Source organism: Diaphorina citri, unplaced genomic scaffold (assembly GCF_000475195.1).
Source record: "Diaphorina citri unplaced genomic scaffold, Diaci psyllid genome assembly version 1.1 scaffold15, whole genome shotgun sequence".
In the NCBI taxonomy this organism is placed as follows: Eukaryota; Metazoa; Arthropoda; class Insecta; order Hemiptera; family Psyllidae; genus Diaphorina; species Diaphorina citri.
The window spans coordinates 523,510-543,720 of record NW_007377454.1 but is presented as its reverse complement, the minus strand read 5'-3'; the positions used below and the strand labels follow the sequence as shown (position 1 = coordinate 543,720).

The 20,211-nt window shown below is 38.8% G+C and overlaps 1 protein-coding gene across 2 annotated transcripts; it reads right to left on the bottom strand.

Annotated features, from left to right (window-relative positions):
* Window positions 1-8,592: 8,592 nt before the first annotated feature.
* LOC103507337 (cytochrome c oxidase assembly protein COX16 homolog, mitochondrial) lies at window positions 8,593-19,954 on the bottom strand. Of its 2 annotated transcripts, XM_008471813.3 has the most exons (4): window positions 19,768-19,954; window positions 19,514-19,615; window positions 9,663-9,777; window positions 8,593-9,291 (listed from the first exon to the last, which is right to left on the bottom strand). In XM_008471813.3, exons 1-4 carry the CDS (start codon window positions 19,785-19,787, stop codon window positions 9,172-9,174), a joined length of 357 nt encoding a protein of 118 aa, XP_008470035.1. In that variant the 5' UTR covers window positions 19,788-19,954; the 3' UTR covers window positions 8,593-9,171. The 2 variants fall into 2 exon arrangements, with proteins under 2 accessions (XP_008470035.1, XP_008470028.1); XM_008471806.3 differs by lacking the exons at window positions 19,514-19,615; window positions 19,768-19,954 and adding an exon at window positions 10,574-11,153.
* Window positions 19,955-20,211: the final 257 nt, after the last annotated feature.

Genomic DNA, 20,211 nt, shown 5'->3' with positions numbered 1-20,211 from the left:
GGATGTGGACATGTGTTTGGGTATCCGGCCTTATGAGTTTGATCGAGGCCAGGCCATCCGCGTTCTGTGTGTTCTGGAGACGTCGGATGTGGACATGTGTTTGGGTATCCGGCCTTATGAGTTTGATCGAGGCCAGGCCATCCGCGTTCTGTGTGTTCTGGAGAACAACATGCAGCATTACGGTGAGTTGAAATATGCAATATATTGGTTAGAATATGCAATATATTGGTTAGAATATGCAATATGTTGGTTAGAATATGCAATATGTTGGTTAGAATATGCAATATCATCGGATGTGGATATCCGGCCGTATGAGTTTGATCGTGGCCAAGCCATACGGGTTCTTTGTGTTCTGGAGAACAATATCCAGCATTATGGTGAGTGAAATGGTGTTTGGGTATCCGGCCTTATGAGTTTGATCGAGGCCAGGCCATCCGCGTTCTGTGTGTTCTGGAGAACAATATGCAGCATTACGGTAAGTTAAATATACAATATATTGGTTAGAATATGCAATATATTGGTTAAAATATGCAATATATTGGTTAGAATATGCAATATATTGGTTAGAATATGCAATATGTTGGTTAGAATATGCAATATCATCGGATGTGGATATGTCTTTGGGTATCCGGCCGTATGAGTTTGATCGTGGCCAAGCCATACAGGTTCTGTGTGTTCTGGAGAACAATATCCAGCATTATTGTGAGTGAAATGTGCAATATATTGGTTAGCAATATATTGACAATATGCAGCATTACGGTGAGTGAAATATGCAATATATTGGTTAGAATATGCAATATATTGGTTAGAATATGCAATCTATTGGTTAGAGTATGCAATATGTTGGTTAGAATATGCAATATCATCAGATGTGGATATGTCTTTGGGTATCCGGCCGTATGAGTTTGATCGTGGCCAAGCCATCCGCGTTCTGTGTGTTCTGGAAAACAATATGCAGCATTGTAATAACTAACTGATTGCTCTTTGACTTTTCCCCCCAAAGATGATGGTATTTTATAAGTTCACAATAAACATGTTGCTTGTTTTGTGTTGCAGAGATATTCAAGAAAGCGGATCTCATTCACGCCAAAGTTCCTATTCTCAAGTTCCAAGACAGTTCGTTCAAGTTAGAAGTGGATCTGAATTGTAACAATGTGGTGGGAGTGAGAAATACTCACCTCTTGTATTGCTATGCTCAGAGTAAGTACTTACCCACTTGGAGAAGAAAAGAAAAATACAAATCAAATCTTGAATTCTTTGTGATAAAGCAGAGAGCTTATTCACAACTTTTGTGGGAATTGTGAGTATCACAGAATTACTAAGTGCTTCCTTTACTACTCATTTTCATCTACTCTTATCACGGAGGTTGCCTATAAAATACTTGTGGGTGTTTAATCAACCATCTGCGTACCAGCCTAGTTAGCTTTTAAGGTAGCGCGTATGCCTTCTCAAGCAGCCCTAAGTATTGTGTTGAATTTTCCTCACCCAGGTCTTGATTCACACAATCCTTCCACCTTTTCTTCGGTCTACCTCGCCCTTTTCTCCCCTTCAATTCCATTCTCTCAACTCTTTTCCCTATGTAGCACTGCAGTCTCCTCTCCTGGATCTTCCTTGACACTTCCGTTACCTCTGTCCTATAGGGTTTAGGCATTGCCTTGCCCTTGGGATCAATTTAATTTGAAGAAACCTATTTACTGATGAAAATTTGTAATGAAACAATAAGTTGTATAACCTTGTATTCTCATGTTGCTTGTTTTGTGTTGCAGAGATATTCAAGAAAGCGGATCTCATTCACGCCAAAGTTCCTATTCTCAAGTTTCAAGACAGTTCGTTCAAGTTAGAAGTGGATCTGAATTGTAACAACGTGGTGGGAGTGAGAAATACTCACCTCTTGTATTGCTATGCTCAGAGTAAGTACTTACCCACTTGGAGAAGAAAAGAAAAATACAAATCAAATCTTGAATTCTTTGTGATAACCCAGCCAGACTAAGCTGGTCTACTCCCTGTTTAAAGTCCTCCAGCCAGACTAAGCTGGTCTACTCCCTGTTTAAAGTATCCCAGTCAGACTAAGCTGGTCTACTCCCTGTTTAAAGTTCCCCAGCCAGACCAAGCTGGTCTACTCCCTGTTAAAAGTCCCCCAGCCAGACTAAGCTGGTCTACTCCCTGTTTAAAGTCCGCCAGCCAAACTAAGCTGGTCTACTCCCTGTTTAAAGTCCCCTAGCCAGACTAAGCTGGTCTACTCCCTGTTTAAAGTCCCCTAGCCAGACTAAGCTGGTCTACTCCCTGTTTAAAGTCCCCTTTAAACAGACATTCCATTAGCCAATAATAATAATAAAATTATATCTTCTTTGTTTTTCAGTGGACTGGCGTATCCGACCCCTAGTGCTTCTGGTCAAACTATGGGCGCAGGCGCACAACATCAACGACGCCAAGAACATGACCATCTCCTCCTATTCTTTCACCTTGATGGTCATCCACTTCTTGCAGTGTGGTACTTCCCCGCCCGTCCTGCCCAACCTGGTAGCCCAGTACCCGACCAAGTTCTCCCCCAACTCTAACATTGACAACATACAGGTAGGAGAGAGTTATGAGCTTTTTTACTTTCCTTATCCTATAGGAAGGAAAGTAATGTAATCGGTCAAAATTTCGATGGTCAGATTTTAGTGCCAAAACACGTTTTGAGGTCCCTAGAGCCTAAATCCAAAGTTTCAGCCAATGGTCCGTGTGTGTGTCTGTCTGTAAACAAAATATCTCGAGAACGGTAAGAGCTAGAAAATTGAAATTTGGTATGTAGCTGTCAAATGTGACAAGGATGCGACACGAAACTTTTGGTTAAGACCGGTACAACGCTTGGCTTGGTTAGAATATGCAATATATTGGTTAGAATATGCAATATATTGGTTAGAATATGCAATATGTTGGTTAGAATATGCAATATGTTGGTTAGAATATGCAATATATTGGTTAGAATATGCAATATGTTGGTTAGAATATGCAATATATTGGTTAGAATATGCAATATGTTGGTTAGAATATGCAATATATTGGTTAGAATATGCAATATGTTGGTTAGAATATGCAATATGTTGGTTAGAATATGCAATATGTTGGTTAGAATATGCAATATGTTGGTTAGAATATGCAATATGTTGGTTAGAATATGCAATATGTTGGTTAGAATATGCAATATGTTGGTTAGAATATGCAATATGTTGGTTAGAATATGCAATATGTTGGTTAGAATATGCAATATATTGGTTAGAATATGCAATATATTGGTTAGAATATGCAATATGTTGGTTAGAATATGCAATATCATCGGATGTGGATATGTCTTTGGGTATCCGGCCGTATGAGTTTGATCGTGGCCAAGCCATACGGGTTCTGTGTGTTCTGGAGAACAATATCCAGCATTATGGTGAGTGAAATGTGCAATATATTGGTTAGAATATGCAATATGTTGGTTAGAATATGCAATATCATCGGATGTGGATATCCGGCCGTATGAGTTTGATCGTGGCCAAGCCATACGGGTTCTGTGTGTTCTGGAGAACAATATCCAGCATTATGGTGAGTGAAATGTGCAATATATTGGTTAGAATATGCAGCATTACGGTTAGTTGAAATATGGAACAGAAATGTGCGACATTTTTGAAAGTTTAAGGTGTGTTCAAACATAGTCTACCGGTCGACGAAACAAATCTGTTGTCGAGGTAGTGTGGACGTGTCAGTCCACATCGATGGACGCGACGGCCGGTCGACTATGTGTGGACTCACCTTTAGAGTCTTCACCAATTGCGAGGACAAGTCTTATTGTTTGTCTATTATCATCTGTCATGGTCGTGATAATTTTGTAATAAGTGTAATAACCAACTGATTGCTCTTTGACTTTTCCCCCCAAAGATGGTATTTTATAAGTTCACAATAAACTGTGAAGTTTATAAGTTCCAACTGTGAAGAGTAAAAGCTATTGTGTTCTTCTTTTCAAGATGAATCTTCACAAAGTTACGTCAGAATCTATCAATATATTCACAATAAACCTTGTATTCTTATGTTGCTTGTTTTGTGTTGCAGAGATATTCAAGAAAGCGGATCTCATTCACGCCAAAGTTCCTATTCTCAAGTTCCAGCTCTAAGGGTTAGGTGGTAGAGAACGCCTAAGGCGTTAACCTCGCCTAGTGGTTGCCTTCCACTCAAGAGTCTATTATTTTTATTATTTTCCTTGCTTCCAGATATTTTGAATACGCTATTTCCGTTCGGCGCGGAGCTAAGATCCCAATAGAAGAATGTCGGAATCACAAATCACAACGGAACAAAATCAACCAATGGAAATATCTGTGCATAGAAGGTAAATATCACTATGGGCTGGGCTAATCGGGAAGTCTAACCAGGTCGCAGTGACCAAGGGCGTTTATTAAAGCCGATAGCCCTACCTTTACCAATAATCGGGAAGATGACAATCCGACTAAGCAGCCCAGTAGAAAACACGAGGGCACACGGGCATTTTCTTCTTCTTCTTCTTCATCATCTTCTTCTTCTTCTTCTTCTTCTTCTTCTTCTTCTTCTTCTTCTCCTCCTCCTTCTCCTCCTTCTTCTCCTCCTCCTTCTCCTCCTCCTTCTCCCTCTCCTTCTCCTTCTTCTCCTCCTTCTCCTTCTTCTCCTCCTCCTCCTCCTTCTCCTCCTCCTCCTCCTCCTTCTTCTCCTCCTCCTTCTCTTCTTCTTCTTCTTTTTGACAGAGGAAACTATATATCACTGCCAAGGTCTTATCGTCCCGAAATCGAAGAGCGAAGGAAGACAGGCTTGGAGAAAGTCAGCCGTTCCGAGAACGAACTTTATCCGTTCAGGATAAAATCCGCCCCGGGCTGGATTCGAACCCGCGGCCTAGCGCTTACACGGCAGACGCGCTACCAACCAAGCTAACTAGGCTGGCATGTTGAGATTTGATTTTGATTGATTTATTCCATTCTATATTCATTTTATTTTTTCTTTTTTTTTATCATTTAAATCTCATTTTAATGTAACAGTTTTGTCTGAGAAGTATGTTGTGTCGTTTTGGAAGCCCAAACTTTGGGCAGGTCATCAATAAATTTTATTATTTCTCTGTTCCCCCACAGAACCGTTCGACCTCACCAACACAGCACGTAGCGTATACAATCTCGAGGTGTTCGAACACATTCGCGGAGTTATCCGCAAATGTTCCTCCCTCCTGGAAGACACCCAGGATCTGCAGTCCATCTTCGAACCGCTCTCCTGATCCGGACCGCCGTTCCAGAACCGGTCCTACCTTTCGTCATCGTTGCAGAACCGGTCCTACATCTCGTCATCGTTCCAGAACCGGTCCTACCCCTCGTCATCGTTCCACAACGGGTCCTACCTCTCGTCAAAACCGGTTTTATTAACAGCGTAACCCTCTCCTTTTTTTACCAGTTCTGTCCCTTATTCTTTGTTTACAAAATCGGTTTTCGTCCCACTCTTAAATAACAAAACCGGCTTTTGGTCCTACTCTTAAATAACAAACCCGGTTTTTGGTCCCACTCTTAAATAACAAAACCGGCTTTTGGTCCCACTCTTAAATAACAAAACCGGCTTTTGGTCCCACTCTTAAATTGCAAAACCGGCTTTTGGTCCCACTCTTAAATAACAAAACCGGCTTTTGGTCCCACTCTTAAATTGCAAAACCGGCTTTTGGTCCCACTCTTAAATAGCAAAACCGGCTTTTGGTCCTACTCTTAAATAACAAACCCGGTTTTTGGTCCCACTCTTAAATAACAAACCCGGTTTTTGGTCCCACTCTTAAATAACAAAACCGGCTTTTGGTCCCACTCTTAAATAACAAAACCGGCTTTTGGTCCCACTCTTAAATTGCAAAACTGGCTTTTGGTCCTACTCTTAAATAACAAAACCGGCTTTTGGTCCCACTGTTAAATAACAAAACCGGCTTTTGGTCCCACTCTTAAATTGCAAAACCGGCTTTTGGTCCTACTCTTAAATAACAAAACCGGCTTTTGGTCCCACTCTTAAATAACGAACCCGGTTTTTGGTCCCACTTTTTATCAACATAGCGAATTTTCGGCCTCCTTTTGTCATAGGTATATCCTCCCAACCCGTCCATTAAGGCCGGGGGCCGCAAAGTGATTTTAAACTCTGTTTAAGTTTAACTCTCGGATGAAGCAATTTGATTGGTTGATTGCTTAAACCGAGTTTAAAACTTAAACGGAGTCTAAACACGCTTTGTGGCCTCCGACCTTACAGTCAATAACAAGAGTGATCATGTGGGGAAAGGTTGGACTACTTTTCCAGTGTCTGTTAAAAAGCAGTTGATAGGTCGATTTTTATTCTCTTTTTTTTATCTCATCAAAGAATGCTGTTGCTGATTTATTAGCCAATGAAATGGGAGAGATTACACATTCTGGATAGCCAATGAAACAGGAGAGAATTTAAAGCCAGTATTTGATTGGTCGTAGATCCACTCTTAAATAACAAAACCGGCTTTTGGTCCCACTCTTAAATAACAAAACCGGCTTTTGGTCCCACTCTTAAATAACAAAACCGGCATTTGGTCCCACTCTTAAATAACAAAACCGGCTTTTGGTCCCACTCTTAAATAACAAACCCGGTTTTTGGTCCCACTCTTAAATAACAAAACCGGCTTTTGGTCCCACTCTTAAATAACAAACCCGGTTTTTGGTCCCACTCTTAAATAACAAAACTGGCTTTTGGTCCCACTCTTAAATAACGAACCCGGTTTTTGGCCCCCTTTTGTCATAGGTATATCCTCCCAACCCGTCCATTAAGGCCGGGGGCCGCAAAGTGATTTTAAACTCTGTTTAAGTTTAACTCTCGGATGAAGCAATCTGATTGGTTGATTGCTTCAACCGAGTTTAAAACTTAAACGGCGTTTAACCACGCTTTGTGGCCTCCGACCTTAAAGTCAATAATAAGAGAGATCATGTGGGGAAAGGTTGGTTGGACTACTTTTCCAGTGTCTATTAAAAAGCAGTTGATAGGTCGATTTTAATTCTCTTTTTTTATCTCATCGAAGAATGCTGTTGCTGATTTATTAGCCAATGAAATGGGAGAGATTACACATTCTGGATGGCCAATGAAACAGGAGAGAATTTAAAGCCAGTATTTGATTGGTCGAAGATTGCAACCAGTTTATGACGAGCCAGCGAGAAGTGTAGAACCGGTTTTTTTTTTTTTTTTTTTTTTTTTAATCCCCTTTTGATGCTGCCTGATGGTGTTTGATTTCCGGTTTTTTTTTTTTTTTTTTTTTTATCCCCTTCTGATGCTGCCTGATGGTGTTTGATTTGGTGCCTTTGGTTGATGGAGAATTTGAAAGTCGAAACAGTGAGAGAGTATTAAAGTAACTTGGCGGGGCGGAGCGCTACCGCGCTCCTTAATGTAGGTACTAGCCGTAGAGTATTTTACAATCAGTATTTGATTGGTTCAAAGATTAGCCAATGACTAGAGAAAATTGAAAAGCAGGCTTTTATGGAATGAGAAAAAAAAAAAAAAACTACTTAATTATTTTCATTTTGTCAATAAAAAAAGGTGTTTAATTTTCTTTAAAAGCAGCTGGATTCTCGTTCATTTTTTTAATTTTATTTTTTCAATTTTTTAAATCAATTAAAGGCGAAAAAAGGGGGATTGTCCTGCTTTTTATATTTTTATAATCAAAAGTCTATTTAAACTCCATCGAATTTAATATCATTTATATTATTTAGTTTTTACCGTACCAAAAGTGTTCACTTTAATTTTATTGCAGTTCTCAAGCAAGTAATGGTGCTATTGTAAATACTGAGAAAAGATATATAGGTTATGTGAAATTTATTATTGGAATAAAATATTACTCAGTATTTATTAAAGTTTAATAACGCACCGTAATAAATTAATTCACCTCAGTAATGCCAATGACAAATAACAGGGAAAAATAATTCCAAATATTACATAGGTATTTCGAATGTGCCACTTAAGTGGGAAAAGGCAAAGAAAAGACATATTTCCAGTGTCCAAAGCCATACTTTGATACCAATCTTAATCTAGTGGACTTGAACAATCTGATTGGTTGATTTTAAAAAGATTTGGTTAATCATTTTTGGTAATCCGCTTGAAACATGTCCACGTGTGGCCCTGAGCATAAATAATTTGGATCTTTTTATGGTGCCACCAATTGAAATATTTGTCTTTGTTCTTTTTTCACTTTATTCCAATAATGAATTTACTTATTCAACCAAGAAATTAGCTAAATAATGACAATATTGTATAGACGACATTAGAGAAAGAATTTTAGAAAAAGAAAAGTTTGAGAATGCACACTTGTTTATGTAATATCTTTTTTCAATTTATATTTATTTCGCAATTTGTTCATATTGTATATTTTAAAAAACAAAAAACCCCACAAAAAAAAAATCAAAAAAATACTTTTAAAAAAGGCCAAAATGTTTACCCCAAATAAAAAGCAAAAAATATTTTTTAAAAATGTCAAAATTTTGGCTTTTCATTTAATTTGTCCAAGATGGTACATGAATGGTACAGACATGTTAAAAAATATTTTTTAAAAATGTCAAAATTTTGGCTTTTCATTTAATTTGTCCAAGATGGTACATGAATGGTACAGACATGTTAAAAAAATAATAATGAAAAAAAAAGAGGTTTTATAAAGAGAACTCTAATTGCTGAGGTCTTACTGTACCGAAAGATAGGATAGGAGAAAGCCAGCCGTTCCGAAAACGAACTTTATCTGTTTGGGATAAAATCCGCCCCCGGTGGTAATCGAACCCATGACCTTGCGCTTACAAGGCAGATGGGCTACCTTTCAAGGTAATGTGTGTGTGTTTTGATAATGTGCTTTTTTCAGCACTATAAAATAATGTGTAAAGTCCCTTAACCCTAGCAGTAGAGTACTACTTTAGTTGTTGATTTCTATTGGGAATAAAATTCCATGCCTTGGCTGGGATTAAACCCACACCCTCCTGTTTAACAGGCAAGCACATTGACCACTATCACCAAGACGTTATGTTAAGGCAGTCCCTTCTTGATCCCTTGTGTTTGTGTGCCATGTCCATTTTTGTTTAGGACTATTGCACTGCTATCACCAAGAGAAGAATGTCATGTAATATGTACAGACTAATCTACAATGGTTTGGTTTCTTCTAGTTGCATGTAACATCTAACTCTCTGCCACCTTCTTTTTCTTCTTGGCTAAATTTTCTTCCTTCATCTTTTCAATCACGCTCATATCTTCCCAAGGTCTCGGGCCTCGAATATTTGTCCAGTTATCCAAATCCACCTGTAAGACAAACAAAATGAAAAAAAGGTTTTAAATTTGAACTCCACAATTTTTATTTTAGTCATCAGTCTCTCTGTTTTCATTTCTTTCCATGTTAATTATCAGAAATATGATATAATAACTCAAAGAAACAGCATTATCATAAAAAGGGTTGAAATTTCTGGTTAATATTATTAATAATAAAGTGGTTTTAGGGGGATTTTTTCTGTAACTTTTTCATATCTCCAATCTTCAGTCAATTAAGCTGAAAACCACCAAAAAGTGGTCAAGATATCATCACCAACCACTGCACCTAAAAACTTACCATCAAAAATTTCAACTAACTGCTCTTCTTCCTAAGGGATAAGGAAAATAAAATTGACTCCACTTACATCTTTCTCTTTTTCATATAACTTTTCCAATGTTGATTCGGAAGCAGGTTTCCTCTGTATCCCGATTTCTTTCAGTGCAGCAGGTGATAGTGATTCATTTCTTCTGAATTCATACCTACAATGTGAAAAATCATTACATAACTATTAGAAAAGGTTTATCTACGTTTACACTGACTGACCCTATTTACTGTACTTTACTGACCCTATTTACTTTACTTTACTGACCCTATTTAAGTAGCAAAAGAAAGGGTAGGAGGAAGAAGATTAGAAAAGGTTTGATAGAGGGAACTGTACCTGCTATGGTCTTATTGTCCCGAAATCAAAGAGAGAAGTATTGAGTGAGTAGCCACTCGTAGATCCGGGTATCATCTTTGTCTGTCACCTGAAATCAAGAATAAATGGTCCTCACTTCTTATGAATATTGGCCTGAAGACAGGATAGGAAAGAGCAAGCCTTTCCGAGAACAAACATTATCCCAGCAGGATAAAATCCACCCCGGGCGGGAATCAAACCTGTGGCCTACCGCTTACAAGGCAGACGCACTACCAACTAAGCTAACTAGGCTGGCTACAGCAACTATTGAGGTCTCATCATCCCAAAGCCAAACACAGGATAGGAGAAAACCAGCTGTTTCAAAAACAAATCTTGTCTCCTCCTTTTCTTTTTCTTCACCTATTCCTGTGTACAGATGGGGTTGGTGTTTTTGTCGGCCTCTCAATCAGCCCTAACTAGGGTGATTGCTTTGAGCTGACATTTGGTTCTGGCTACAAATTTTACAAGAGGATGCCCTTTGCACTGAACCTTTGTTATTTCTTTAGCAAGGGACATTCAGGCTGGTATACTCCCTGTTTAAATTCCCCCAGCCAGACAAGTGCAAAAAAAGTACTCTTAGATATTATTAAATTTCTTACCTGAGTGTTGTGAATTCCCTGAGTCCAAACGATGATCCCACTACAAGCACTATGAAAGGTACTCCAAACCTTAAGGTCCTATTCTTTTTAAGATGGTTGAATTTGACTAGAAAATTATTCATTGGAAAAAACGGTGGACTGCAAACAGACTAAAATATATCTATTCCACTAAATTGGGGTGACTGTCTTTCGGTCTGTAGTATCCAAAGGGCAAGGAAACCATTGAACTGGTCCTCTAGATATGGAAAATGCTTGAAAAACTCTGGTTTTCCATAATTTTAACAGGTTTTTCTTTAAATTTTCTCACACCAATGTAAAAATTTAAATCTTTAAAATTCAAAATTTCCCGCTACATCAAAAATGATAAAAAAAAATGTGTTCCCTACTTCATTTGACAAAAATTCGAACACAGACATGACACGCGACGGTAACAAATCAAGTAAAAAAGGACGGCAACTTTGCAAAATTTGAAATAAAATACCTACAAAATACCCACCTAAATTATTTTTTTCTTACAACTGCTAGAGTTTCAACTTGGTTTCAACAATATTTTCATAATATTAGGTACCTACTTGAATATTTTTTTAGTTTTTTAACTGCTATTTCGGTTTAAAAAGAACCTTTTCGAATGAGCTCCACTTTGTCAATGAATATCCATCAATATGTCACCTCCTTGAATGACCTTGCCAAAACGTGTTTTGCCACTAAAAACTGACCATCGAAAATTTGACCCGATTACATTACTTTCCTTCCTATAGGATAAGGGAAGTAAAAAAGGACGGCAACTTTGCAAAAATTGAAATAAAATACAAAATACCCACCTAAATTATTTTTTCCTTACAACTGCTAGAGTTTCAACTTGGTTTCAACAATATTTTCATAATATTAGGTACCTATTTGAATATTTTTTAGTAAAAAAAAAAAAAACTGCTATTTCGGTTTGAAAAGAACCTTTTCGAATGAGCTCCACTTTGTCAATGAATATCCATCAATCTGTCTTCTGTCACCTCCTTGCTTAGAATGTCAATGAATATCCATCAATCTATCACCTCCTTGAATGACCTTGCTTGGAATGCGGAAGACATGACTACATAAGTCATGCACATGCTTCTTCATAAATATTTAAAGTCAATATTTAAGGGTATTTGAGTAAATTTTGAGTGTATGGCAGCCATACACGCCCTACATGGACGCTACGCCACTGCTTGCTTAGAATGCGGAACAATCTTTTCAAGGTCATTTGGTCAGCCTAGTTAGTTTGGCAGGTAGCGCGCCTGCCTTTTAACTGTTGGGTCGCGGGTTCGCTTCCCGCTCGGACCCAATTTTGTTTTTTGTTTTGTTTTTGTTTTTTTTACTATGGCATTATTCTAATCTGTCAGTAAGAACGTACTCGTATGTACCTAGGTAACCTACCGCAATGTGAATTGTTTCGCGTTAACTTTGCGCGAAGTTTTTTGTTCGTTTTCTTTGTTTGTTGTGTTTGTGTTTAGATATTTATTTTTTATTGCCTGCTACCTGATTTTCTTTTTTACACCTTTACAAATAGCGCTTGTTTAAATAATAATAATAAGTAGGCACACACGTATAGAAGTATAGATCATTTATAATATTTTTCTAGGCATGACCTACCTACTCAGGACTTACAATTATTTTTTAGTGAAGATAATAATTAGGAGTTGACTCGGGGATTAGCTACCTACCTACCGCGGGAGTAGGACAAAATCGTAGGTACCTAACCTACTTATAAACATTGTCTTCTCGTACCTACCTAATCAAGCAGATATGAAAGATGGATGGAAAGAGGTAAGTGAGATTTTAAGAGTTCTAAAAATTTCATCTCCGCCGGAAATCAAAGTCCAGATTTTCTATTTATTTAACATTTATGTAGGTAGGTACCTTTTTTTTGCCAGCCTAGTTAGCTTGGTTGGTAGCGCGTCTACCTTGTAAGCGCTAGGCCGCGGGTTCGTTTCCCGCCCGGTAGTCTATCCCATGTGATTTTTTACGCGGAATCGAATGGTGCTACTTTTAGCACTCTCTGACTTACAGTTGAGAAGTTGCGAGTTCGATACTCCCCGGTGTCAACAAATTTCCCTTTTATTTGTGAACCATTAACAAGAAAGCATGATCGCCCCGGGCGGGAATCGAACCCGCGGCCTAGCGCTTACAAGGCAGACGCACTGCCAACTAAGCTAACTAGGCTGGCTTACGCAAGTGCAAGTTGATGAATACTCCGATCAGGGCCGTATTTAAGGGGGAGGGGGAGGCACGCCTCATTTTTCTCCTATAATATAGGGTAGACTCCAAAAATTTGGAGCTTCCTCCCCCTCCCCTAGACAAAATCCAGAAATAGGTCTTAGGTAATTGGAATCAATCAATGACTCAGTGGTACCTAAAAAGTACTCAGTTTCTTATTGGTGCCTGGTAATCTGATGCGACTATGCAATGTGCTGTGTCATTAATGTCCTGGGTCCTAGGTACTTTGGTGACGGCAATTTTACCCTCCACTCGGGGACAAGTTTATTTTCCGAATCAAATTTTCCTACAACCTGTTATTTATGTCTGCAAGACAGGGCCAACGTTCATCCCCACCTTATTTATTTCAATAAACTTCTTGTCTTCCTTGAACATTCCTTGTCTTTTCTTCTGATAAGGGGTGATTACCCACACCTACGCCTTTAAAATATGTATTATCGGAACTGTCTCCCTTATTTAACAAGGCCCCTCTCGCCGTCACCAATATTAAAACGGCCTACCTCATATGGGGAGGTCCCTCCCTGTCCTACCCAGTATATAATTTATTAAGATTGCATTTATTTCTCGACTGAGACATGAGCTTGCATAAAATACTCGATATGGCTATGCAAAAATAGTGGGTGGTTTAGTTAAAAAAAAACTACCACACAAATCACATAATTTAGTTTATCAAGTTAAAACTAGGTGGCGTTGTAGCGCTTCTTTCATGCTCCCCCAGCCACATGATTCACCGGGAGCAGAGCACAAAGTGTCCTTGGGAGTCTTGCCCATTTCTTTCTCTCCATTTTTTCTTACTCCCTCCTAAACGTGATACAAAATATGTCTGTATTTTATTTCTCTCTCCCTTTGTATTTACCTTTCCCTCCCCTTCCCTTCTCTCTCTCTCTCTCCCTCCCCCTCTCTCTTTCTCTCTCTCACTCTCTCTCTCTCTCCTCTCTCTCCTCTCTCTCTCTCACTCTCACTCTCTCTTTCTCTCTCTCCTTGTTTACAATTTTTTTCTACTCCAATTTTCTCGAAATCAAATATTTCTTTTCAACATCTGCTTTTGATATACCTACTCTCCTCCCTCTTTTCCTCCTATTAAATTTGATTACATTTTCACTCAATCTCCATTTTCTTCTCTCCCCCTTATTTCCTTCGCAAAATTATCAAACAGGCTTTTGTATGGACCGATGGACGACCCTGTTGTTTTCCGGGGAATTTTGACGTAATGGGAGTGGATTTTTTGTTTTGTCTGTTTGCTGGTGCTATTGTAAATACTGAGAAAAGATATATAGGTTATGTGAAATTTATTATTGGAATAAAATATTACTCAGTATTTATTAAAGTTAAATAACGCACCGTAATGAATTAATTCACCTCAGTAATGCCAATGACAAATAACAGGGAAAAATAATTCCAAATATTACATAGGTATTTCGAAATCCACTCAAGTGGGAAAAGGCAAAGAAGAGGACATATTTCCAGTGTCTAAAGCCATACTTTGATACCAAAGTCTTCTTTCTTCGATTTGGGAACAATAAAGATCTCTGTTGCCACTGTTGTCCCCTCTTTCAAACTTCTTTGAAACAAGCTGGGCCCGTCCCTCCGGGAATTTTTTAGGTAGGTAGGTACCTACAAATTAGGTAGGTACATACATAGGTACGCCTACATAATTTGTTTAATATTCAGTTTATCATTATTCTTGATTTGATTTTTAGATTTTACTTTCATGTAATGATTTAAAATCAAGACTAGAGAAAATGTGAAAAAAATCCCCCAAAAACCAGTTTTTTTTTTTTTGGTTTTTTGGCTTTATGGTTTTCTGCACAAAATTTACACCCACCATTTTCGTGTTCCTGGTAAAAAGACCTTTAATTTGATAATTATATAGGTCGACCAGGTTTGGATAAGTCCTTCTATGGGGACAGACAGACAGACGGACGACACCGAAGCGAATACAATAGCCCGTCCCTTATACCTTTTTATTACTATCTTAATAATAAAGGAAGTTAAGGAAGGAAGGGCTAAAAATCCTAGGGTGCTAAGTAGGTACCTATAGGTACTAGGTAGGTACTTAGGTAAAATGACAAATGGTCTCAAGGTCACATTGTGTTTATCTTGGCGGTTCTTATTTTTCTCACTACCTATCATACGTAAAACCTGTTTGGTACCTCATAATCATAATCATAAGCTCATGTGTAAGTATAGGGTATACTGGTGATCTACATAGGTGCCTACCTAAGGCCGGCCATACACTATCAGGTCGCCTGTCAGTTTTGACCTGTCAGGTCCGACCTCTCATGTCTGGAATGAACTGTGTGAGGCAGTAAAAACTAGTTTGTCAGGTGGCATGTCAGGCGACCTGAGACATGATGAAAATTCGATAAGTTCTGTCATGACATGAAGTCAGAATGCACAGTGTATGGCGGTTTCATCAGGTCTCAGTTTTGTGGTGAAATCCTAGTGGAATATTTGAGACACTCATAGGATTTGGCCGGATGCTAAAAGGACACCCACGGGGCCTCAAAGGCCCGAAACAGCACCTCGAGATTTGATAGAGGGAACTGAAACTGCTAAAGTCTTATCGTCCCGAAAGCGAAGAGAGACGGAAGACAGGATAGGGAAAGCCAGCCGTTCCGAGAACGAACCTTATCTGCTTAGGATAAAGTTCGCTCAAGGCGGGAACCGAATGGCAGGTACTATCAATCTCAAGTTTACTCCCGTAAACTTGAGATTGATAGTTCTTAGAACGCTGAGTGCACCCCGGAACTGGCCCTGTAACTCTCAAGAGGTTCATGTGATGTTATCAAAGCCTCGGTTAGGTACAGCATGTGTTTCAATCGCCACTCGACTTTGGCAAATATGGCATTATTCTAATCTGTCAGTAAGAACGTACTCGTTACTCGTATGTAGGTAACCTACCGCAATGTGAATTGTTTCGCGTTAACTTTGCGCGAAGTTTTTTGTTCGTTTTCTTTGTTTGTTGTGTTTGTGTTTAGATATTTATTTTTTATTGCCTACCTGATTTTCTTTTTTACACCTTTATACAAATAGCGCTTGTTTAAATAATAATAAGTATAGATACACACCTATAGAAGTATAGATCATTTATAATATTTTTTCTAGGCATGACCTACCTACTCAGGACTTACAATTATTTTTTAGTGAAGATAATTATGAGTTGAGTCGGGGATTAGCTACCTACCTACCTACCGCGGGAGTAGGACAAAATCGTAGGTAAGTACCTAACCTACTTATAAACATTGTCTTCTCGTACCTACCTAATCAAGCAGATATGAAAGATGGATGGAAAGAGGTAAGGGAGATTTTAAGAGTTCTAAAAATTTCATCTCCGCCAGAAATCAAACCCGGACATTTTGACGCTCTTACCCACTCAGCCACGGAAAACGTTGCCCAATCTTCTTTTCTTCTTCCCCATATTCTTTTTCCTCTTTCTCCTCCTCCTCTTCTTCTTCTTCTTCCCCTTCCTCTTCTTCTTCCCCTTCCTCTTCTTCTTCCCCTTCTTCTTCTTTTCTTCTTCCCCATATTCTTTTTCCTCTTTCTCCTCCTCCTCTTCTTCTTCTTCTTCCCCTTCCTCTTCTTCTTCCCCTTCTTCTTCCCCTTCTTCTTCCTCTTCTTCTTCCCCTTCCTCTTCTTCTTCCCCTTCTTCTTCTTTTCTTCTTCCCCATATTCTTTTTCCTCTTTCTCCTCCTCCTCCTCCTCTTCTTCTTCTTCTTCTTCCCCTTCCTCTTCTTCTTCCCCTTCTTCTTCCTCTTCTTCTTCCTCTTCTTCTTCCCCTTCTTCTTCCCTTCTTCTTCCCCTTCTTCTTCCTCTTCTTCTTCCCCTTCCTCTTCCCCTTCTTCTTCCTCTTCTTCTTCCCCTTCTTCTTCTTCTTCCCCTTCTTCTTCCTCTTCTTCTTCCCCTTCCTCTTCCCCTTCTTCTTCCTCTTCTTCTTCCCCTTCCTCTTCTTCTTCCTCTTCTTCTTCCCCTTCTTCTTCCTCTTCTTCTTCCCCTTCCTCTTCCCCTTCTTCTTCCCCTTCTTCTTCTTCTTTTTCTTCCTCCCCATATTCTTTTTCCTCTTTCTCCTCCTCCTCCTCTTCTTCTTCTTGTTCTTCCCCTTCCCCTTCTTCCTTTACGCTCGTCACATTTCAGGTGTTGCTCTCTGTATTCATTATGTCTGTAATTCTGTATTCTGTATTCTGTATTGATATGTAATTTCCATGTAAACAAGCAAACGTACATTTGTACAAAATAAATGCTTTATTGAATTGAATTGAATTGAATTGAATTGAATTGAATTGAATTGAATTGAACTTTTACAATATCTCTAACCGTTTTGTCGCTGTAGCCGAAAACCGCCAAAAAAACGGTCTTACTTACAAACTTCATGTAAATTGACCCACCCGTTTTGGCCATGGGTCGATTTTTAGTAGTTTTTTGGTCATAGTCTGGAAAAAATTCCATACCTCGGCTGGGATTGAACCCACGCCCTCCTGTTTACCAGGCGAGCGCCTTGACCACTACACCACCGAGGCATAAATACAAAAGTAAATAGAATAAGTTAAGGATATTCTAAGATCTACATAATGCTTTGATGTCCACAGACACAAAACTCGTACGGCTATGAACTTCGTTGACCTCATTCCTTTGCTGGAAAAAGTGGGTGTCTCCACAAAAATAGAAAGTAAAAAAAAGAAAAAGTAATTGAAAACAGAGTTTCCTTGAAAGGAAGAAGGAGGAGGAGGAGGAGAGGAAGAAGAAAAAGTCGTGTAGAAGGAGAGAAGAAGAAGGAGGAGGAAGAAGAAAAACAAGGAGAAGAAGAAGAAGAAGAAGAAAGAGAAGAAGAAAGAGAAGAAGAAGAAGAAGAAGAAGAAAAACTTGAACTGACTTTTTCCTGGGGTCATATTTTTTTAATATAAAAAAATTATCAAAAGGAAGCTATTCTCGAAGTTTCATCAAAATCGGTCCAGCCGTTTCGGCTGTGCGTTGATTGTGAATGAATGAGTCAGGGTTTACTCTTTTATAACTATAGATGCTACTGGTTTTGAAACTTTAATAATAATACCCCGGATGTTGGAAAGTAAGAACAACTTCAGAGAAGTATCTGCATTTTTCTTTAATCACTTTATTTATTTTTATGTTTTTTTCTTTCAAGGATTTTTTCTTTGCTTTTTTTATTTCCTAATGTTTTTCAAAAGTATTATTTTCCTCTGTACTTTGTACTTTACTTCTGAATATTTTCGAGCAATTTCGTCTTTTCTTTATGAGGGGCAAAAGAAGTGAATAAAAATCTTTCAATGTCCCTCCTTTCTCTTTTCTCTTCCTCCTCCTTCCGCTCTCTTCTTTATCCTCTTTCTTCCACCTCCCTTTCTCCTTTGCCTCCACTTCGTCCTCCCCATCATTTCTTGTTTATGAGATAATTAAAAACAAATTAAAAGCATGGTGAAGCAGAAGAAACGAACGGTTGCACAAAGGCCACACAAAGAAAATGGGAGATATTTCAAAAGGAGCAAATTAAAAGCATGGTGAAGCAGAAGAAACGAACGGTTGCACAAAGGCCACACAAAGAAAATGGGAGATATTTCAAAAGGAGGAAGAGGAAGAAGAAGAAGAAGAAGAAGAAGAAGAAGAAGAAGAGGAAGAGGAAGAAGAGGAAGAAGAAGAAGAGGAAGAAGAAGAAGAAGAAGAAAACGGAGGAAAATTGATACAAAATATTTTCATTTCGCTTTGGAAAATAATGTTCGGAAAATGTAATGAAGCAAAAACAAAGAAAGCCTAAAAGAAGCCGAAATCTGATCTTTTCAAACGAAACCCGAATCGGCTGTGTATCGAATTAGACAAAACTTGGACCCCTTTGAAAGTCAGCCTAGCTAGCTTGAAGGGTAGAGCGTCTGAATTGTAAGAACTGGTCACGGGTTCATTCCCGAAGTCATAACAGAAAAGTTCCGGGACCAAGAAAGAAGAGCGGGGAAGTTTTTTAGTTTGGTCCCACTCTTAAATAACAAAACCGGCTTTTGGTCCCACTCTTAAATAACAAAACCGGCTTTTGGTCCCACTCTATTAGAAAAGGTTTGATAGAGGGAACTGTAACTGCTATGGTCTTATTGTCCCGAAATCAAAGAGAGAAGTATTGAGTGAGTAGCCACTCATAGACCTGGGTATCGTCTTTGTCTGTCACCTGAAATCGAGAATAAATGGTCCTCACTTTTTATAAATTTTGGCCTGAAGACGGGATAGGAAAGAGCAAGCCGTTCCGAGAACAAACATTATCCCAGCAGGATAAAATCCGCCCCGGGCAGGAATCAAACCCGTGGCCTAGCACTTACAAGGCAGACGCACTACCAACTAAGCTAACTAGGCTGGCTACTGCAACTATTGAGGTCTCATCATCCCAAAGCCAAACACAGGATAGGAGAAATACAGCTGTTTCAAAAACAAATCTTGTCTCCTCCTTTTCTTTTTCTTCACCTATTCCTGTGTACAGATGGGGTTGGCGTTTTTTTCAGCCTCTCAATCAGCCCTAACTAGGGTGATTGCTTTGGGCTGATATTTGGTTCTGGCTACAAATTTTACGAGTGGATGCCCTTTGCACTGAACCTTTGTTATTTCTTTAGCAAGGGACATTCAGACTGGTATACTCCCTGTTTGAAGTCCCCCAGCCAGACAAGTGCAAATAAAAGTATTCTTGGATATTAAATTTCTTACCTGAGTGTGGTGAATTCCCTGAGTCCAAACGATGATCCCACTACAAGCACTATGAAAGGTACTCCAAACCTAAAGGTCCTATTCTTTTTAAGATGGTTGAATTTGACTAGAAAATTATTCATTGGAAAAAACGGTATTATTAAATTTCTTACCTGAGTGTTGTGAATTCCCTGAGTCCAAACGATGATCCCACTACAAGCACTATGAAAGGTACTCCAAACCTTAAGGTCCTATTCTTTTTAAGATGGTTGAATTTGACTAGAAAATTATTCATTGGAAAAAACGGTGGACTGCAAACAGACTAAAATATATCTATTCCACTAAATTGGGGTGACTGTCTTTCGGTCTGTAGTATCCAAAGGGCAAGGAAACCATTGAACTGGTCCTCTAGATATGGAAAATGCTTGAAAAACTCTGGTTTTCCATAATTTTAACAGGTTTTTCTTCGTCATCGTTGCAGAACCGGTCCTACATCTCGTCATCGTTCCAGAACCGGTCCTACCCCTCGTCATCGTTCCACAACGGGTCCTACCTGTCGTCAAAACCGGTTTTATTAACAGCGTAACCGATTTTGTGCCCCTCTCCTTTTTTTACCAGTTCTGCCCCTTATTCTTTGTTTGGTTTTTCTTTAGATTTTCTCACACCAATGTAAAAATTTAAATCTTTAAAATTCAAAATTTCCCGCTACATCAAAAATG